Source organism: Mastigoproctus giganteus, chromosome 10 (genome assembly GCF_048544385.1).
Source record: "Mastigoproctus giganteus isolate SK-2022 chromosome 10, ASM4854438v1, whole genome shotgun sequence".
Lineage (NCBI taxonomy): Eukaryota > Metazoa > Arthropoda > Arachnida > Uropygi > Thelyphonidae > Mastigoproctus > Mastigoproctus giganteus.
The window spans coordinates 200,593,130-200,616,470 of record NC_143584.1 but is presented as its reverse complement, the minus strand read 5'-3'; the positions used below and the strand labels follow the sequence as shown (position 1 = coordinate 200,616,470).

The 23,341-nt window shown below is 40.5% G+C and overlaps 1 protein-coding gene across 1 annotated transcript in view; it reads right to left on the bottom strand.

The window, feature by feature from the left end:
- The window catches only part of LOC150079775 (glutamyl-tRNA(Gln) amidotransferase subunit B, mitochondrial-like), a 64,750-nt gene extending 63,106 nt beyond the window's left edge, over positions 1-1,644 (bottom strand). Inside the window, exon 1 of the mRNA XM_090383231.1 lies at positions 1,529-1,644. Coding sequence (XP_090239357.1) covers positions 1,529-1,644 — 116 coding nt within the window. The remainder of the gene's footprint in view (positions 1-1,528) is intronic.
- Between the last annotated feature and the right edge of the window lie 21,697 nt (positions 1,645-23,341).

Here is a 23,341-nt window from a genome sequence, read left to right as displayed (position 1 = left end):
TATTACAATATAAAATCTAATATTATTATCTTTCTATACATTAAAATAATTTTCCTCCTAATGATATTTATTCAGCCAATAGGAGAAGAGAGATGTTGGTTACGTGGTAATACGTAACAAATACAAAAATATAAGAGAAGCTTGTTTTTTGTGGTAAAACAAGCTTCCGTTTAAGCATGGTCACGTGCTATGTTTATCTAATATGACCCCCCACGGTACCATTTTCGATTTCCATATGTAACATATTTATTTAAATAACTAAATGCAACAAGGCATAACATTTTAAGATTCTATATCTGTATAATATCAGTGTAGATACACCATAGACAACTCTTAAAGTAATGTGAAAGGCACTCACCGATGAAAAGCCAACTAACTTTTAAACGGTGCCATCTGGGTGGTGGCCACTCCCACCGAGAATAAGTGACAACAGTCTTCACTATTACTGAAGCGTTACTTATTCGAGGTAGTGCAATACATGGTAATTTGTTGTGAAGGATGAGTATAATGTGAGTTACAGATGAAATGATGCTTTTCACACGATTGTAGTTTTTCTTTAAGCATTGTTTGTAGTGTATCTACACTGATATTATATAGATACAGTAACGTATTTATATATTCATAGCTGAGGAAGAGACACACACAGAGTCGAAAGCTTTGTAAATCTGTAAATATTTTATTTTTATTTTGTCAAAAGAAGCGAACACAGCGAGCAGGGATCAAGTCCCCTATTTATTATTATTACTATCAGCCATATGGTGCAAGGAAGCCTGATTCTTATGCTGCACCAGCCAAAAAAAATTTCTGAATTACCCTGAGAGAGAGAGTGTCAGAAGTAAGGAGTCACCAAGAAAGAGAAAAATGATGAAATCCAGCTCAGGACCCTGGGTGTACCAAGCCCATACTCACCAGATGTGAGCCCCTGGGGTTTAATATATAATAATAATAATAATTAAATTAATATTGTCTCTTTGTATCCCACCCCTGCCAAACCGATTTTTAACCCCAGGGTCTCACATCTGGTGAGTATGGGCTTGGCACACCCAGGGTTCTGAGCTGGATATCATCACTCTTCTCTTTCTTTTATTATTATTATTAGCCTTATGGTGCAAGGAAGCCTGAAGCTTATGCTGCACCCGCCAGAAAAAAATTTCCGAGTAACCCTGTGAGAGAGAAATCACCAAAAATTATGATATCCAACTCAGAACCCTGGGTGTGCCAAGCACCTACTCACTAGGGGTATGCCCCTGGGGCAAGATCTTCAGTCTAACGCTCTCCCAACTGAGCTATTCTTAGTGACTCTCTTCTACTTCTGACGCTTGTTCTCTCTCTCAGGGTAATTCAGATTTTTTTTTTTTTTGGCTGGTGCAGCATGAGTTTCGGGCATCCCTGCACTATATGGCTAATAATAATACTATACTAAATGTTTTTTCTAATCAATCGATTATTATTATTTTTTTTTATTCCAATTGGCTCATAAATAAACAAATGCGGATAAGGTGGAAACACATTTTATCCATATCATTACCTCTCGTCTCTTTTGCTTTCAGCTAAAACGGACAAACTACGCCTAGGAATATATATTTTTTTATTCGAGTAAGATCTAATTACGTTCAAAGAGCAAGACACACGAAAAGAACTCATCGTTTACGTTTCTACATAACGACCATGACACACAACGCCATCTTTAAATGTAACACGTTAATACTCTCGGAATCAATCTTGTTGGAAACGTTGAATTTGTATGCTGTACAATAAAAAATACAGCTCAACGGTTAAACACAGAGTAGTGGTATGCGTATACATTGGGGTTAAGCGTATTGTATTTTTGACTAATTTCAGTTATGCAAAAATTCCTGAATAATAACAAAATTTAATTACTATTACTGTATAACAGCAATTCAATTTTTTATCCCGAAAAATTAAATACAAAATGTAACATAGCACATAGTTTTCTGAAATAAATGATCAAATTGTTTATATGAATAAGAAGTCATATGTGATGTTAGCTTTCTTGGAAATGATTGGGAATATTATGTCCCAAATAAACGCACGTACTGCTTTAGATACACCTGATGATTTTTTTTTTTTTTTTTTTTTTTTGAGAATGAGGGATGGTATTTACTGTTATTATTTCATTATCTAAAATAAGTGAAAAGACAACGTCCAGTTCTTTTAATTTGTCCTCTCTATCATATTAGAACCAATCCAAAACTAATTCTTAAACAAAAAACCCAAGTTTCCAGTGAGAAAAACTTTGCGATCCACGCCTGAGACCCATTAACTCAGCCACAGAGTAAAAAAAGATGTTCCTTGTTCATTTTGTATTATATTATATACAATGGATGCAGCTGTGAAAGCACTATACCGCTAGATGAGTCACCCGGGAATCTGTGAAGTCAGCGGCCCGACAGCGGGTTTAATTTTTGTGGGCTTTTTACAGAAGCAGCGGAGTTAGTCGGTCTCAGCCGAGGGTAGCATGGTCCCCCCTCCCCCATAAACTCGGGATTTTCATCCAGCAAACAGAAAATCGACTTCAGAACTCAAGCAATTTACATTACGAAGCATTTTTGGCCTTAGTTGTTGATGCTCTTAAAACCAACAACAACAATAACAGAGGGTTTGATATTGTTAAAGATCGACTGGGGTGGTTTGGCAATCTTGCTGGATCGGCAGAATTAATAGTTTTACCTCAGACTATATGATATTGTTAGGACAGCGCTCAAGTGCCTGGATAAAAAGAGATACTGTCCCCTGATTTTCACTAGTATTACCATTAGTAGAGGCATGTGATGCAAGAAAGCAAACATATACAGTATCAGCCAACGGAAAAAAAAAAAAAAAAACCACTTCCAATTTCACCTATCCATTCCCTCCAAGAAGTTGTCTAGTTCTTCATTGAATTTAATTAAACTATCACCTTCTACAACGACAGATGCAAATTTCTTCCAGAATTCTACCACTTGCTAGCTAAAAGGCAATTTCTGCAAATCTATTCTGCACCCATCTTTTCTTAATTTGATTTTTTTCCCTCAAGTGCATAATCTTAGCAAAAGGAAGAATTCCATTAGCAGTGTGCTTGTCCAAACCGTTCAAAAACCTTAATCACCTCAATCAGATCACCTTGCATGTGCCAAGTTTCCAGACATTGCAATTTGCAGAACTGATACTTGGTGAAAAAAGTATATTTTGTGCCCTTTATTATTATTGGTAACTGCTCTACAACGTCATCAACTTTTGTTCCTTAGATATACCTGGTTCATTTCCACCGATCCTATTTGCAATATATATATTCCGTATCCCCAACAATAGAGTCACCAATAATAACTAGCTGGGACCAGCGCATTCTGCCCTGTGGTATGCTGCTCTGATGCCTGATCATCAAGTGCATGCTCCGGTATTGATGTGGGCAGCTGAGAGCTTGATGGGCATCCATCCTGTTCTTCAAGCTCTCATAACGGCCCACAACAACGCTGAGTTGGCGCCTAACATCCTCACACTCCCTTGGCAATATCGTGTACTGTTCCTGATTGCTCCGCAAACATCAAACAAGCAGGTCATTTCTTAAAGCTATGTTTCAGAGGACAACGATCCCCTCAGTTCTCTCCAGAGCCACGGCACACCCTCAGACAGTTTTTAAATTCTGTACAGTGGAATCAATTGATGATGTTACCAACAGCAAATTCTAAGTGGGAAGCATTCAAGGAATTAATCCTGGAAGCTACTAAAAGTTTCATATCTATTAAGAAATATTGTTCAAGGTTTAGGCCTAAATGGTTATCAAATGAACTAATGAGACTCGTAACAGAGAAGAAAAATGCATGAGATGCATACACAGAAACCTATGCCAGATATAAACTAGCCTGTAATCAAGTCACAAAGGAGGTTAGGCAGGCTAAGGCAGATTACGAGAAATTTTTGGCAAAGGATGCTAAGAAAAACAGCAAGGATTTCTTTACTTATATAAACTCTAAAAGGAAGGGGATGAATCTGATTGGTCCCCTTGCTATCGATGGTTCCACTGTTGATGATCCTGCTCAGATAGCAAACAAACTAAATGAGTATTTTGCATCTACATTCACACATGAGGAATTATTAAGGTTTGAAAATGGCAAAAGGTTATCAAATTGTAGCAGGATACTTAATGATTTTGTAATAACTGAGAGCAAAGTGGAGGAGAAATTATTGAAGTTAAACATAAGAAAAGCACCTGGGGTGGATGGGATCTATCCAGTTATATTAAAGGAGGCAGCAAAGCAACTAAGCAAACCCTTAGCCATAATTATAGAGCATCCTTGGACTCAGAGGAGGTCCCCGCGGACTGGAGATGTGCAAATGTGTCCCCAATTCACAAAGGGGGATCGAAAGGTGACACGAGTGATTACAGACCAGTTAGTTTAACTTCTGTTCCTGGTAAAATAATGGAGTCACTGGTTAAAGATGCATTACAGGATCATCTAGACAAGACTACAGCAATAATTCAGACACAGCATGGGTTTGTTAAGGGAGAGCCTTGTCTGACAAATTTTATTGGATATTATGATGTGGTTACAAAGGAACTGGATCCAAAAAATAATTTTGATATCATATACTTGGATTTCAGGAAAGCTTTTGACACTGTTGCAAATGGAAGACTACTGTACAGATTGGAGCAGAATGGTATTAAGAGTAAGTTGCTGCAATTTGATAAAAGGATGGTTGAGTGAGAGAAAACAGAGGGTGGTAATCAATGGGTGCTGCTCTTCGTGGACTAATGTTATTAGTGGAGTCCCACAGGGTTCGGTGTTGGGTCCACTGTTGTTTTGTATATTTATCAATGATATTGATGCAGGTATATCAGGCTTAATGTTGAAGTTTGCAGATGATACAAAGGTTGGCAGGGTTGTTAATGACAGTAATGGCAGTGTGCTACTGCAACAGGATCTAGAAAATTTAGGCAGATGGCTGAGAAGTGGCAAGTGAAGTTTAATATTGACAAATGCAAAGTACTGCATATGGGTAGAAGTAACCCCCAGAGAAACGTACCAACTGTGTGGTACACTTAAGGTGGTAGAAAATGAAAAAGGCCTGGGAGTAATTGTGCAGTGAGATATGAAGTTTTCTGAGCAATCCAGACAAGCTGCCAGGGCAGGTCATGGGGTTTTGTCAATGATATACAGGAATTTTGATAGCAGGGAAAAGGAGGTGATTGTCCTTCTGTATAAGGCAATGGTCAGGCCACGTCTTGAGTACTGCGTACAGGTCTGGAGGCCTCATTTTAGGAAGTATGTAGATTTGCTTGAGCGTGTACAGAGAAGGGCAACAAGATTGGTGAGGGGAATGAAGTGATCCTCTTACCAAGGGAGGCTTAAGTTCTGCAAAATTCAGCGGCTGGAGACTAGGCACCTGCGAGGTGATCTGATTGAGATGTATAAGGCCTTTAATGGGTTGAGCACGCTGAATTCTGATGGGATTCTTTCACATGTTCAGATTACGAACCTAAGGGGGCATATATTCAAATTGAGGAAAGAGAGGTGTAGAATTGATGTACCGGGAAATTAACCGGGTGGTTAATTGCTACCTGGAACAAACTTCCATCTGCCGTTGTGGAAGTTGATAGGTGAAATAAATTTAAGGAGGAACTGGACAAACATTTAGATGGAATTGTTTTGTAATTTTTTTTTTTTTTGGCTGTTGCTGCATAAGTTCATTCACTGCTTTCTTGCATTGCATGCCACTACTACTGCTACTACTATCTTGAGTCTTTTGCTTTGCTGCTGTTGTCTGAGGTTTGATTTCTGTTCAAATTCGATAGAATTAAAAATACTACACTAAATTTATATCCTAATGCAATAATAACACTATATACCCGTTATGCTATGGGGTTTACATTTTTGAATATATATATATTTCAATATCTGGCCTACGGTGTATGTATATCGTATCACTTACCAAGTTTAAGTTATATGTATTACTCTATAACGTTACGTTTGTAAGTTATAAGTAATTATAATAGATAATAATTTAACTATCTATTGCCAACTTACTTGATGCATGATTCGAATAATGGAAGAAAGCAAACTTATATAACATCAGCCAAATAAACAAACAAAAAACAGTTCATACAGCATCCATCCACGACACTAGGAGTCAGGCCAGTAGCATACAGAAACGTCTAATGGGGCTTGTCCTGGCAGAGCCGGAAGGGAGCCCAAATTAGGAAAAGAACGGAGGCAGTGGAAGTTGGGGAATCAAAGTTGAACGCGAAAGGAAGCACGAGAGAAATGTCCTCGAGGCTAATAAGAGCTAGAAAAAACTTATAGCTGTTCAATTGCCCTCTAGAAGGGTTGGGAGGGGTGGAATGAGAGATTAAAAATGCCTAAACGTGAAAACTAGATAGGTTTCCGAAGAGGTTAGATAACAACAGGTTAGATAGGTTCCGAATATATCAGATACCGGCAAAGGCTGCAATATTTTATTTCTAGGAAGGCGCAATATCTCCTAAGTAGCCCTTGCGCCAGAAATAACCATACCAATACCAATATTTCTAGGAGATGGACTATATTTCCGAATGCAAATTTTACCAGTTTCTATGAGCCACTGAAACCACTACCATGAAATGAATTGTCATTTGGTACTTGATAATGGTCCATGATACATTTTAGAGGGGATTTATTTCTTGTAAACATTTTGTGGCGTTGATTCTTTTTGAAATGCACTGCTTTTTTCAATATGATTGTTTATACCAAAAGTTATAGATATATCAGTCAGCAGATGGAGCCAGAAGCATCAGCTTTCAAATTAATATTAATTCTATCGTTAAGAAAAGGATTTATTTATTTATTTTATATTTTAAGCTAAGGCCAAATTCGATGAGTGCAGGGAATTTATTTGTGCACCACCTCTCCAAATTAATCCACCCATTACTTCCCAGATCCCTTATTATTATTAATAGCTATTAAAAGAAAACTTGGTATTTGTGTAACCTATACTAACTGAACGTCATAGATTATAATTCTCATTGGTTATCAGATAATATTAACTTATAACAAATGTTTGATAACCAAGTCACATAAAATCTAAGGAAGTGGATTCAGTTGACATAGATGGACAGTGCAATGGTGAGTCAGTATGGTATGACATAAGCACTGGGAAAGCAAAAAATGAGGGTAGGAGTCTATTCTAGACCGGATTCTGATGAGTACAATGAAGAAGTATACAGAGAGTGGGCCAGTAAATCAGAGTGTCTTATATAATGGGGGATTTGAACTTCCCAGATATTGACAGGAACTTGTGGTTGGTCACTCGCGCACTAGCAAGGCTTTAGTGGATTTATTGGATGATTGTTTTATACAGCAGCATGTTAGAGAGGCAACAAGAGGGAGTAACACTCTTTATCTGATTATCAGCAGTGATTATTCATGCATGATTTACAGATAAAGGAACCGCAGTAATTACAGCGTACTGATGTGGGATTTACTTAAAGATGTAATTACCATTAGGTGTAAAGGGAAGGGTTTTTGCTTTCATAAAGGTGACTACAGCGGTCTCAGAGATTTTTTAAGTTCTATACAGTGGGACCAACTGATGGTGTTACCAACAGCAAATTCTAAATGGGAAGCATTCAAGGAAGTAATCTTGTAAGCTACTAGGTTGTTTGTTCCAACGAAGAAATACTGTTCTAAGTTTAGGCCCAAATGGATGTCAGATGAACTAATGAGACTCGTGGCAGAGAAGAAAAATGTATGGGAAGCATATAAATTATCAGGCGACACAGAAGCCTATGGTATATAGACCGATGGCCGCCGTAGCCGAATGATCAGGCGCGCGGGTGCATAAATACACATGTGCCTTGATTGACCAGGGTTCAAGACCGTGACTGCTAAATACGGCGCTGTTCATTGTATTCTGTCTACCTTGTGAACTCCTCTGACCGTTTGGTTGTCCGGGAGTATAAACAGAAAATTTATTTATTTTATTTTTAATATGATGTTGGTCCTCCACGTTACCCGGCGAGGCATGAAGGCTACAAGATTTATAAATGTCTTGTGGTATCTGTTACCAACACGTAACCAGCAGATTCAACTCCTGTAAGGTTCGTAGTTGAGACGTCGCAGATCGTAGTTGCAGTTCCAAGGCAAGCCACAGATGCTCGATGGGATTGATGTCTGGGGAATTTGGAGGCCAAAGCAATACTGGAAGTCTCCTCATGTTCGGCGAACCAGTCTAGAACAATCCGGGTGGTGTGGCATGGCGCATTATCCATCTCAAAGACGGAACCGCCACAGGGGAAGACCGTTGCTATGAAACGGTGTACCTGGTCAGCAATGATGTTCAAGTATGAGGTATGTTGAGAGTCTAACGGCTCCTGGGATTTCTCCCATCTCCGCGAATGTTCTGTGTATCGATGAGAGTACCTTATCAGAGCCAGAGATTTATAAGTGTGTGGGTCATGTGTAGTGTTATATGTTGTGCCCATTGCTTATCCGGCTTTTTGGCCGCCAGCCCCCTAATGGGACCCGACGCTACCCACACCTAGCCACGTGGAGGGCCAGCCGAGTGTTACCAGTGAGACAATTGTACTCTGACAGGTACTGCCACTTACTTTCCTGGGATTTTAGTGGCTAGGACCTAAAATAAAATTGGAACGAGCGCGGTTGATTTTAGATCAGCTACATTAAGCCACTAACATGGGGTTTGACGCTGAAGACCTGTTTCTGAAGTGCCTAAAAGGTCGGGCGAAATTTTTTTTTTTTTGGTGTATTTTAAATTTGGACGTTTGGGGCTATTCACTGTGCAAGAGAAAGTGCTGGGAGGGAAGAGTGAAGGCTGGGGGGCGAAATAGGAAGAAGAGGGTAGATAGGGTAGGTGACCCCCTGTTATTCAGTGAGGCATGCCCATGCCCCACCAGAGGGAAGGAATGATGTGTCAAGGGAAAGAGGAGACAGAGAGCCGTCACCTCTCCCCCTGCCGGGTGTGGGAGAAAAAGGGTTGCACCGCACAAGAGAGTGCAGAGCTTTGAGCCAATACGGCTCCATCAAGACGGCAACTTGGAGTTTTTATGCTGTATGAGATCTTCGTCGGGCTTTTCTGTCATCGGTAGTCTTTAGTATCCAGGTTTGCCCTCCTCAGCTATGAAGACTGGTCAGATCCGTTGTCAGTCCGTTCTCAATGGCTGTGGTTCTCTTCATCACGAAAAGATCCGCATCTGTCTCCATTGAGTTATTCTTGCGTTCGCTAGGTATTATACAGGGTGTTTCAGTTAAACGTTTCAGAACTTCTAAGAGGGGTAGGGTACATCCTGACAACTCGAAATCATATAGCAATGTGGGGTCGGAAATGCTTTCCTGAAGCGGTATTGTACACAGAAGTCGTCGTGCGACGTCGTGCAGCACAGATTCGATTTTTGGTCAATGTATGGGCCGGTATTATGGGAGATCACCTCATCTGACCTTACCTGTTACCGTGTCGTCTAACCGGACCTATCTACTTGATCTTTCTGCAGCAAGTATTGCCACAACTTTTGAGAGATGAACAGATTTCTGCATCGACGCAACAGACAATGTGGTTCCAACACGATGGAGCCCCTGCCCATTATAGCGGAGATGTTCGTAACTACCTGGATGTCACATTTGGTCAACAGTGGATCGGACGTGGTGGTCCCGTGCGTTGGCCTGCTCGGTCACCCGACCTATCATGTCTTGATTTTTATTTCTGGGGTCATATGAAATCGCTAGTTTATGACACCCTGTTGACAATGCTGAGGAGCTGGTTGCAAGAATCGCAGTAGCTGCCGAAGAAATTCGAAATTCGCCTGGAGTATTCCAGAATGTTCGGATGTCCATGCGTCGGAGATGTGAGGCGTGCATTGTAGCCCGTGGAAGAAACTTCGAACACTTACTTTAATCCATGTACCTTTTGCTTCTTTTCATGTATTATTAAAACGATTTCTCACTTACGGTCTCTTTTCTTTATGGTGCTTCTGTGTACAACACCGCTTCAGGAAAACATTTCCGACCCCACATTGCTATATGATTTCGAGTTGTCAGGATGTACCCTACCCCTCTTAGAAGTTCTGAAACGTTTAACTGAAACACCCTGTATATTATTAGTAGTCAGCGGGTTCCTGAGAGAGTTTCTCCCTGAGTCCTCCCCACGTGTGTTCTGTGTCTCATTTTTTTTATGTTTCTTCTATTAATGGCTATCAGTGTTTTATGCCTAGCAAATAGAATATGTGCATATTCCTTTAGCGCCCTATATTCCTCTAGTGAGTCCAGTAGATGTGATTCCAGGTTCTTGGGATGGTAGTGTATTGCGGTGATCAGTCTGCACCTGAGGTCCTCAATAATGTGTGCAATCGTACATAATGTGCTCCCAGCACTCAAGCGCCGCACAGGTGCAGCTCGGATCCTCCTTAATTCCCAGCGCTGTCAGCTGGGCTTTAAAGGCCCCGTGTCTAGTCAGTAAACAGATGGTGTATAAGCCGGGTTGAAACCAAGTTGGGGGACTGGGATAGATCCTGTCGATGTTCGGAAAGAATTTCCTGTGATATTTCTCTTGTTTGAGTCGACCCAGTGCTTCTGCCAAACTTGCATCAGGTGTTTTTGCAGCCTTATCTTTTCATTTTTGCGTGGTGCATTAATGTCCACAGTACAGCCATGGTATGCACAGGGTATTCCTTTCTCTATGTGGTAGTTTATTTCCCTGCGCGTGATCTCTAAGTCGAGGGGGAGAGCCCCGGCCAAAACCTGCAGTGCCTGGGTACTGGTGATTCTACAAGCACGTGTAACTGTCAGTATGATGATTCTTTGTGTTGCATCAAGGCGTCGGTTTACTACAGTTGCTGTTTTGGGAAACCATATGGCCGAGGCGTAAGTGATGATCGGTAGAAAGGTTGTTTAATAAAACAATGACAGGGTGCATTGGTTTAACCCCCAGACCCGCCTGGCGATCCTAGCCACCAATCCTCAGTATCTTTTAATTTTGGCTCTGATATATATTAGATGGTGTTTAAAGGAAAGATTACCATCCAGTATAACCCCTAACAGTTAAGCTGTGCGAACAGATTAAATACCTAGGAATAATCTTGGACAGAAAATTAAATTTCAAACCACACCTAGAATATATTAAACAAAAGATAAGAAGATACGCGGCCCTCCTCGCTACAGTCACTCGCAGGGACTGGGGACTCAGACGTACTACCCTGTCTTTGTACTACAAAGCTCTCTTCATCCCTGCCATCACATATGGCTCCCCTGTCTGGTATGCGAAGGCGGCACTAGAAGTGAATAAACGGATCCTCGAAACCATTCAGAGGACCATCCTCCTTACCATGTCGAGAGCAACTAGAACAACTAGCACGGCTGCCCTCCAAGTCCTGGTAGGAGTTCTACCCCTGGATCTCGAAGCTACCCGCTGTGGTCTGCTCTACCATCTTGCCAGAAACACATCGGCTACGATATATGACCTCACCACTGACATCACTAATGACCGCAACTATGAGAAGAGAAGAATCACCAACCACCTCATCCAGATTTGGCAGAGGAGATGGAGCAACACAGAAAAAGGTGCAGTGACCAGAAGATTCCTCCCCACTGTCACCAAGCTGTACCCTAAGGCGCCAGTGTGGTTTCACCCTGGTCGAAATACCACCTTCCTCCTTACAGGACACGGCCCGTTTAAAGCTAAACTTCACCAACTTGGTATCATAAATAACGCGGACTGTCCCTGTGGCAACCCGGAGTCCTGGAGACACTTAATGTTTGAGTGCGATTTGTATGACGACCTGCGACTACAGCTAATAACGTCAATCCAATATATCCCAGACAACCAAGAACCCAGACTGCTAGACACTCAAGAGGACTACAAGGCACTCAGTCAATATGCCCAGGATCTATTTTCTAGAAGGAAAACAATGATAGAAATATACCAAAGGCAACCCAACTAGGAAGAATGCAGGAGGTCAAACAAGTAAAAAAAAAAAAAAAAAAAAAAAAAAACACAAGCAATAAACTCACCATACCACAGAAAGACAAGACTTGAGGATGATTTGAATGGCCTACTATCGACCCAAAACTGCACTCCCTTGTGCGGGTTTTTTTTTTTTTTTTCGGGGAGGGGGAGGGGAGGTGGTATTTGCTCTTCTCCTCTCCTCGCCTCCCCATATTTTCACTCTGGTGGGGCATGGGCATGCCCCACTGAAAATGGGGGGTCACCTCTCTATCCGACCCCTCTTCTTCCTATTTCATCCCCCCCAGTCTTCACCCTCCCCTCCCAACACTTTCTCTTGTACAGCGACTGCCCCACATGTCCAAATTTAAATCACATCAAATTTTGCCCGACCTTTTAGGCTCTCTAGAAATAGTTCTTTCAGCGTAAAACCCCACGCAGCGCTTTCTAAATGCAATTTTACTTAAACCGATAACTCCAACTTAGCGATAACTCCAACATTTATTTTAGGTCCTCGTCACCGAAATCCCAGGAAAGTAAGTGGCAGGACCTGCCAGAGTATAATTAGTCTCTTGGTACACCCGGCCAGCGTCCCCGTCGCTAGGTATGGTAACGCTGGGTCCCACTGGGGGCCCGGCGGCCAACAGGCCGGATGAACAATGGGCACAACAAACTACATACCGCATGACCCATACATTATTTTTAAACCTCTGGCATAGACAGGGTACTGTCACTCGATACAAAGAACATACGCGGAGATGGGAGAAATCCCCGGAGCCGTCAGACCCTCAACATACCTATACCTATACCTATACCTATAACCCCTAAATATTTTAACTGGATCACTAGTTTTATTACGGTAGGTCCCATCTTTATTTGTGGCAGGCTACGTATATCAAGCTTGCCTTTTAGCAGGATGGAGGACGTCGTTGTTGGTGATATTATTCGGCAGTGGGTTCTGGTCCAGTTTTACAATATCAACATTGCCTGGTTGGCCTTTTCCTCTAGCTGGGCCCTGATATCTGAAGCAATGGTGAGGACCAAAACATTACCAAAGGCCTGAGAGCGCACATCGCCCAGGTCCAAAGCAAAGAACCCATCCAGACCCATGTTCCACAGGAGCGGCCCCAGAACAGAACCATGGTGGCAGCCCCTGCGCACACCACGATTCACTCTACCATAAGGTGCTTCCACGATGATGATTCTCTCGGAGAGGTATGACCTAATTATGGAGTATAGGTTAATCGGCACGTGTGCCTGCCTTAGCCTTGCAGGCTGCACGGCCACCAAATGGTGTCGCACGCCCCAGTGAAGTCGACAGAGACTAGTAGGTATTTATTATTACAGTTTGCTGCTGAATCCAATAGGCTATGAAAGGCCTCTACAGTAGACGAACACTGTTTAAATCCGTATTGCGATGCCTCTGTGTGTTTCGCTGTCTGGTAATGCTAGTTTATCCTTGGTAGAGTTTTTTTTTTTTTTTTGTTAGTTGTTGGCACGTCGGCTTTGGTGGCCATAATGCACCTCCCTAAGTTCTTGCATTTTACTCTAATCCAAGCCTGAGGCGGGATGCGAACCTGCGACCTTTGGGTTACTGGGCAGGCATTTTCCCAACCTGGCTAGCCCGGTCGGCTGTAAAGCAGTCTTTCTAGCAGTGATGTTTAGGGAGGTGGTAGACGTCAGAGTGCCCAGCACATGGATGACTGAACTCAGGGTATCTCAGCAGAACATCGCCCAAAGCAAGACACCACCACCACTGGCTTGTTTCCATCCGAAGGTGCATCCAGGCGCCATCACTTCCACAGGTAAACAACGCACACGTACCCGGCCGTCCACATGGTGCAACAAGAAACGTGATTCATCGGATCAGACGACCTTCTACCAATCAGTCAAGGTCCAGTTTCGATGCTCGCGTGCCCATTGTCGGCACTGTCGCTGGTGAACCATGGTTTGCATGGGCACTCCGAGCGGCTTGCGGCTACGCAGCCCCCTTTTCAGCAGGGTTCAATGTAAAATGTAGAGCAATGTGACACATTACTCTCATCACTAGCATTCCAATTACCGGCTAGTTGCTCCATAGTCGCCTTTCTGTTGCCACGTACCATCCAAGAGAGCCTTCGCTCACCTCAACCAGTGATGAGCCGTGGTCGTCCAACACATCCCTGGTGGTTCATGGATTTTCCCTCCTCTGACCACTTTCGGTAGGTACTAATCACGGCTGACCCTGAGCAGCCCACCAGCCGTGCCATTTCGGATATGCCCTGACCCAGTCATCTGGCCATTGCAATTTGGCCTTTGTCAAACTCGCTTAAGTCCACTGCCTTTTCCATCTGAAGAACAAGAGTACCGCTGATTAACGGAGCTCAGTATCAGGTGTTTTTTTGTACAGTTTTCCGACCCACGCACGTGCCATAGTTCAGCTGCAGTTACTTCGATTTGCATAACGACTCGCTGGTCATAATGTTTTGGCTCATCAGTATACAAGCTAGTCTGTAATCAAGTCACAAAGAGTTTAGACAAGCGAAGGCAGATTATGAGAAATCTTTGGCAATGGATCCAAAGAAAAACTGCAAAGACTTCCTTACTTATATAAACTCAAAAAGGAAGGGAATGAATCAGATTGGTCCACTTGATACCACTAGATGGTAGAGTTGTTAATGATCACTGTCAAGCTGAGCTTCGTCAGAGAGAACTAGAGAGACTTCAGGAATGGTCAGAAAAATGGCAGCTATGCTTTAATCCAACAAAGTGTGGGGTATTACACCTGGGAAACGGTGATCCCAAAATGACTTATTCACTTGGTGGAGTTCAACGAAACCCAGTGCTGGAGGAAAGGGACTTGGGTGTTGCGATACGGTCAGCCATGAAATTCTCTGAGCATTGTAAACAGGTTGCAAGGAAGGCCCATGGTGTCCTATTGATGATCTATCGAACTTTTGCAAGTAGAGATAGGGACGTGATAATCCCATTATATAAGGCTTTTGTCAAACCACACTTGGAATACTGTGTTCAAGTACGGAGACTGCACCCAAAGAAAGACATCGAACTTCTTGAAAGGGTGCAAAGACGGTAACTCGCCTGGTGAGATCGGCAAAAGGGCGTCCTTATGAGTTGCAGAGTTTGGAAACTAGGCACCTTAGAAGAGATTTGATTGAGGTGTTTAAGGCTCTGAGAGGCATCAGTAAAATGAATGAGGACGAAATTTTCAAGATCATAAATGAAGCTAGAACTAGGGGACATAAATTCAAGTTACGGGGGGAAATGTTTAGATTGGACTGCAGGAAGTTTTATTTTAGCCAGCGAGTTATAAATTACTGGAATAAGTTACCTACATGGGTGGTAGAGGCTGACAGTTTGGAGAAATTCAAAGGTCATATGGATAGTACCTTCGGGTCAGGGAAGCGCATAGGATGATAGTTTTAATTTCTTTTTTTTTTATTAATTATTATTATTTATTATTATTTTTTTTATCATTGTTTTGTTCGGGTTTTTTTTTTTTTTTTTTTTGGCTGGTGCAGCATAAGCCATAGGTTTTCTTGCACCATGCGGCCATTACTAATACTAATACTTATATTAATATCGATGGTTTGATCATTCTAAGATAGCTGCCAAACTAAATGAGTATTTTGTATCTACCTTCACACATGAAGCGTCATTCAGGGAAGAGAATGCCAGAAGTTTATCAAACTCTGGCAGGGAGCTAAACGATTTTTTAATAACTGAGAGCAAAGTGCAGGAGAATTTGTTGAAGTTAAACATAAAAAAGGCGCCCTGATGGATGGGATCCATTCAGTTATATAAAAGCAGGTGGCAAAAGAAGTCAGCAAACCCTTAGCCATAATAATGAGAGCATACTTGGACTCGGGGGAAGTTCCCATGAACTGGAGAAGTGCAAATGTATCAAAGGGTGACAGGAGTAATTACAGAACTGTTAGTTTTATTTCTGTTGCAGGGAAAATAATGGAGTCACTGATTAAAGTAGCATTGCAGGATCATCTAGACAAGACAGCAGTAATAATTCAGACACAGCATGGGTTTGTTAAGGGAAAGTCTTTTCTGACCAATTTGATTGGATACTATGACATGGTCACAAAGGAACTGGATACAAAAAATTATTTTGATATCATATACAGTAATTGTATTTCATGAAAGCTTTTGATACTGCTGAACATGGAAGACTACTGTACAAATTGCAGCAGTATGGCATTAAGGGCAAGTTGCTACAATTGATAAAAGGACAGTTGAGTGGGAGGAGACAGAGAGTGGTAATCACTGGATACTGCTCTCCGTGGACTAATGTTATTAGTGGTGTCACGCAGGGTTCGGTGTTGGGCTCATTGTTGTTTTGTATATTTATCAATAATATTGATGAAGGTACCGGTATATCAATCTTAACGTCAAAGTTTGCAGATGATAAAAAGGTTGGGAAGATTGTTAATAACAGTCTGCTGCAACTGGATCTGGGAAAGTTGGACAGATGGGCTGAGAAGTTGCAACTGAAGTTTAATATTGACAAATGCAAAGTACTACATATGGGGTAGCAGTAATCCCAGAGAAATTACTAACTGTGTGGTTCTACACTTAAGATGGTAGAGAATGAAAAAGACCTGTGCAGTCAGATATGAAATTTTCTGAGCAGTGCAGAGAGGTTGCCAGAGTGGCATAAGGAGGTGATTATCCACTTGTATAAAGCAATGGTCAGACCACACCTTGAGTACTGTGCACAGGTCTGTAAGCCTCATTTTAGGAAGGATGTAGACCTGCCGGAACGAGTACAGAGAACGGCAACAGGATTGGTGAGGGGAACAAAAGGGTGTTCTTACGAAGAAAGCTTAATTTCTGCAAATTGCAGCGTCTGGAGACCAGGCACCTGCGAGGCAATCTGATTGAGGGGTATAAGGCCTTGAATGGATTGCGCAAGCTCAATGCTGATGGGATTCTTCCTCTTGCTCAGATTACAAACCTGAGGGGGCATAAACTGAAATTGAGGAAATACTGATATCGAATAGATATGCGGAAATTTTTCTTTAGCCAGCGGGTAGTTGATTGCTGGAACAAACTTCGATCTGTCGTTGTGGAAGTTGATAGCTTAAATAAATTGAAGGGAGAACTAGACAAACCTTTGGAACGAGTGAATGGGTGAAATGGGAATTTTTTTTGGCTGATGCTGTATAAGCTTGCTTAATGCTAAAGTTGCATTTCCGGGATTAAAGAAGAATGTGACTCTTGCCTGAGGTTAACTAACCCAGCAAAGTTGTGAAAACAGGAAATAAATTCTTTGCGCATCGTCCACAGGATTTAAACAAACAACTTTTCCACCAGGTGGGTGGACGGTGATTATCGCAACGCAACACCAGGGGCTCACATCTGGTGAGTTTAGGCTTTTCATACCCAGGGTCCTGAGCTGGATATTATCATTCTTCTCTTCCTTGATGATTCCCTCCTACTACTCTCTCTCTCTCTCTCTCTCTCAGGGTAACTCAAAAAGTTTTTTTTTTGGCTGGTGCAGCAAAAGTCTTAGGTTTCCTTGCACCATATGGCTAATGATAATAATAATCAACAAAAAGATGCAATAATTTTGAATACTGTGCGTGTGTGTGTGTCGGGGTGAGGATTTTGATACTGTAGCACATAAAAATCTGCTGTACAAACTGAAGCAATGTGGCATTAAGGCAAGTTTCTGCTATGGATAACAGGATGGTTAAGTTAAAGAAGACAACGAATGGTTATCATTGGGCACTGCTATTCGTGGACTAAACGTTATTAGTGGAGTTCCCCCAGAGTTCAGTTCTGGACACATTGTTGTTTTGTTTTCAATATTTATTAATGATATTAACGAAGGGACGTACAATAGGCTTAATTTCTAAGATTTCAGATGTATAAAGTTTGGCAGGGTGGTTAACAGCAGTAATGACTGTATGCTACTGCAACAGGATTTAGAAAATTTAGATCGATGGGCTGAGAAATTGCAGTTGAAGTTTAACATTGAGAAATGCAAGGTACTGCATATGGCTAGCAGTAATTTCAGAGTAACGTATCAACTATGTGGAACTCAGAGTAGTAGAATATGAAAAACACCTGAGGATAATTGTGCAGTGAGATATTAGATTTTCTGAGCAGTGCAGATATGCTGCCAGAACAGCTCATGGGTTTTTTTTCAATGATATACACTAATAATTTTGCTTGCAGGAATAAGGAAGTGATCATCCCTATAAGACCATGGTTAAGTCGCATCTTCAGTACTGCATAGAGATCTGGAGGCCTCGCTTTTGGAAGGATATACATCTGCTGGAATGGATATAGAGTCCATAGGGCAACCAGATTGGTGAAGAGAACAAAAGGGTGCATTTACCTATCAAGGCTTCAGTTATGCGAATTTCAGCGTCTTAAGACCAGGCACCTGCGGCGAGATCTGACTGAGGTGTTTAAAGCCTTGAATAGATGGAAGAATCTGAATGCGAATGGCACTTTACCTCTTGCTAAGTCTACACTCATGAGATGTAGACGTGCGGACGTGAGCAAGCGGTTGATTGTTGGAACAGTGTTTCATCTGTTGTTGTGGAAGGGGATGGTTCGAATAAATTCAAGGAAGAACTAGACAAATTCTCTTGGAGGGGATGGATGGGTGAAGCGTGTATTTTTTTTTTTTTTTTTTTTTATGATGGCTGATGCTATATTAGCTTGCTTTCTTACATCATTTGCCACTACTACTATTACTTTAATATTATAATTATTTTACAGAAAATGTAGCTTTCAGAGTAACAAAATGAATGAAACTACTTAATTAATTAGTTTTTAATAAATTAAAAAACTCTTGATTAGTTTTAATACATTTTTAAAAATGACTTAATTATTTCTAACATGTAATTTATTTTGATAACTGTTGCTAAATAATTTTTTTTAAAAAATATGTTAGCTGAAATAAATCCATAGCTTAGCATGGGTCTTCGAGTTCACTAGAGGTCCAATATTTATTTATTTGTCGGTTTAGTACATGCCCAGGACAGCAATTTTGCTAGAAGGGTGTTCTTTTTCTAACAATTTTTCAGTTATGCAATATATCATTTACATAACGTCCAAAATAACATATTATCGATATATATATATGCACAATTTATATGCAGGTTGTTAGACAAATGTCTCTTCAAATATTAACAATTCATTGGAGACAATCTGGAGACACTGACAGAGAAAGGTTATTCAATCAAACAAGCTCTTAAGTCATAACTGGCAGAGTCGATGGAAATAACCAAGGGGAAGTCTAGAGTTTGATAAATTGATATATTTCCTGCAGCGTTGATGACCTATATTTTCTTTCCGAACAAAAACTTCCCAGATCAATTGAAGAGAATTACTGTGTTCCACTACGTTGTTTGGGAATAATACATTTAAATATCTAACGTTTGTAATTATGCTTCTAAACCGATCTCTCTCTCTCTCTCTCTCTCTCTCTCTCTCTCTGTCCTTGTAGAATCATAACAATATTGTTAACTGCAGATGCATCCATCCGTTGGGAAATTAGTTATTGCAATATGTTTGTTTTCCTCGAGACTACAAGGATTTTCCATGGTAAAATGGCAAGTGTGGTGTAGAGGACTGATTTCATATCGTGGGAGGATTGCTCAAACTGTGATTCAAACTTTTCATCATCCAATAGTGCAACGCATAAATACGCTTTTGGTGTGTAGGAAGTGCAAGTGATCAGATGATCGATGCATAAAGGATGACGGTGTAAACATACATTAAGAGGTATTGTACTAGTAGCTTTTGATTTGTGACCTCTGTTAATTTTTACTTTATGCTCCTGTGTATAGAATACAATTTGTTTTTTAGGTAATTGACGTGATAAATGAAGTTGAGATTCTTGTACTAGGTTACGCCAACATCAGTATGCAAAATTGTCTTGTGGATTTGGTCCAGGTCGGTGATGACACGGACATCATTTTCTTCAAGCTTCTTCAAGAACGACAGCAGTGCAGTAGTGCAGACAGACTGAGAGGACAGCTCACGGCGCTTTATCAATGAAATACAGGAATTTTGCCAGCAGGGGGAAGGAGGAGATGATTATCGCATTGTATAAGACAATGGCTAGGCCACATCTTGAATAATGCATACAGGTCTGAAGGCCTCATTTTAGGAAGGAGGTAGATTTGCCGAAACGGGTACAGAGAAGAAGAGATTAGTGAGATGAACAAAATTGTATTTCTACCAGGAAAAGCTTCAGTTCTGCAAACTGCAGCGCCTCGAGACTAGGCAGCTGCGAGATCTGATTGAGGTGTTTAAGGCTTTGAATGAATTGAGTAAGCTCAATGCTCATGGAATCTTTCCTGTTGCTCAGACTACACACATGAGGCGACATAAATTCAAACTAAGGAAGAAGGTTGAAAGGTAGGTGTGCAGAAATTCTCCTTCAGCTAGTGGGTGTCGATTGTTGAAACAAACTCCCATTTGGAGTTGTAGCGATGGGTAGTTTGAATGATGTAAAGAAGAAGTAGACGAACTGTTAGACAGGACGGACAAGTGATATGGAAAGTTTTTTTTTTTTTTTTTTTTTTTGATTGATGCTGTATAACTTGCTTTCTTTCATCATTTGCCACTATTAATACTACGCATCTACATAAAATTATTTCGGGGTTACGACCCCGCAGTATACGAAATTCTCCGTGCAATATAGACAGGTGACAATGAGAGCCCATAGCAACCTGTTGATAATTTCTGGAACATTTTCTTGTAGGGATAGGTCAATTATAATCCCATTTCATATAACAATAGTGAAACCGCACTTGAAGTACTGTGTCCAAGTATAGACACCATACCTATAAAAACAGGATATCGAGAAAATGCAAAAGGTCCAAAGATGAGTGACGTACTTGGTGCAATCGTAAAAGGATTCCTACATTTGGAAAATACTTTTAATATGTTTAGGGGTACCTGATTGAGGTCTGTTGGGCTCTGAGAGGGATAATAAAACGAATGAAGGTGAAATTTTCACCGTTATAAATGATATTAGAAATAGTGGCCAAAAATTATGGTGAGAGACATTAAACTAGATTGCAAGAAGTTTTCTTTTAGCCAACAAGATGTTAATTACTGGAATAATTTGCCTCCACGGGTAGTTGAGTTTGATAGTTTGAGAAAATTCAAAGGTTAGCTGGATCAACCCACGTGAGCAGTGGAACACGCAAGAGAGGGTTCCCATTTATTTATTTTTTATTTTGTTGATGGTGCAGCAAAAGCCTAGACCTTCCTTGTACCATATGGCAAATACTAATACTAATACTAATAGATTGACTGAGGAACTTGTAGTCAGGGCCGTGTTAACATGGAAGCCTGGTAGCCAATACATCCAGGCACCTCTCTCAGGGGCTAAAAAATAGTATCACTATGTTACTACATTTCATGTAGTATGAATTATGGCTTAACACGGGTTCTGCTCACAGTGCCAAAACTACCATATTATAGTTACCACTGAGAGCCCGAAGAAACAGGCAATGTGACATTGGCGATTAGTATTAGTAGTGGAAAATGATGCAAGGAAGCAAGCTTACGCCAGTAATTTGTAATTTTTCTAATTCTCCCTTAAATTTATTCAAACTACCCACTTCCAAAACAGCGTAAGTGAGTAGTATGTCCCCTTATATGTCTGAGAAGGAGTAAGGATATCATCTGAATTATTTTACTTAATCCATTTTAAGCCCTTAAACAGTATGGCTTTAAATGGATTGACGCTGTTGAAGATCACGGGAAAGGTGTTCCTTCAAATATCTTTCAAGGGCCAAGAATCTATAGTTTCGCCTCTGCAACGTTGTTTATTTCTTTATATTTTAACCGTAGCTTTTAATTAGGACCATAATACTATGCACTGAACCTCGTCAACAAGGCAATATTTTTTCGATTAAAGTCCATTCCTTCAAATATCGTTCCTTATAAACGCATAGACATTTTTTACTGAGTAGTGATAAAATAAAATATTCGATGCTCTTTTTTTTTATCAAAAATTACAACGTCCTCACACTTCAACAGTATTATTTGTAAGATGTAAAACATTAAATGTAAAGTGTAGGATTTATTACGATAATGTTAGTTGCCGTGTTCAATTAACAAAATTATTAACAAACTTACCCTAACCATGATACCAATTACAGTACTATACTGGACAATATCATTTGGTATTTCGAAATGTTTTATAAAAATGTTTAAAAAAGCTTTGATGTTCTTTCTTTGTCTTAAAATAGGTTAAATCTTTAGAAGTTATGAAAAGTAACAAATCCATACATTAAAAAAGTTTAAATAATAAAAGGGATCCAGCCTACTTCGACGTTGGTAACATTATTTTTAATCGATCAAAACTGCGATAAACTTTAAATAGGTGGCGCAGTGCGCTTTTTTATTTTTGAAGTATTTTAAGAAAGTTGGAAACGAAGTGCAAAAACCAAACGACGTACTTGGCACGTGGAACGTGAGTAGTCGTTGCTGAGGTGAAAACAGTCAGTTTTTTTTCACAGGTTTTCAACTGAACACGCCCAAGGCTGAACCGTTTTTTTATCACTCTTTTATTTCGCCTTTTTATTTTTTCGTCTTCTTCAAAGAGGAGATAAAATTTTCTTTAATTAATCTTCCACACATCTTCGTGATCTAGCTTTTGTTGGCAGTATGAGTCTGAAGCCATCTCAAATGACAACGCCATTTGGTCGAAGAGAGTTCTTTCCTTTCAGAATTAAAGGGAAACACCATCTCGATCCGATTACAAGTTTTCTGACAACATGATGAATGAGAACGCAAGGGGACTGGTTGTGGTAAAACGGCTGTACTCTTTCGCCAGGATTATTTTCGAGGATCTTTTTGGACAACCTACTGAGTCAGAGATAAAGGCCAGCGTTCCGTATCAGTAATACAAACCCGATTCGTGTTGTCTGATTTGTTTGTGATTAATGTGTCACTGCGTACTGACCATTCCTTCGTTCTTTTTTTCCCCCTTCTCGATGCCAATAAAAGTTAATTGCCTTTCTCTTGTTACATTGATAGCATTTTGTTAGTTTTGTTTTCTTTCTCCTCTCTTTTTGTATCTAGGTGAGGAACAGACCATGATTGCATCTAAGGTCAACTACCAGCGAGCGGTTGAAAATATTGCACTTTGTTCAGTAAAGTGCAGCAATTTGGAGCCATTTAATCCATTTTGTAATGCACAGCAACGAGACAAAAATTCTATATATATGTATATATTCAGAAAACGAATTTATAACGAAAATAATTCAAAACAGTGTCCATGAGATCGATACACTTTTAAATTGTTGAAAGCATTCTTGAAAGTCTTCCATATTCCTTGAGATGGTTTATTACATTCTTTAGGTTGTTTTGGATCAGAACGTTAGAGAAATGAAAGTTAGAAGTAACATTCCAAAATCACGTTAAG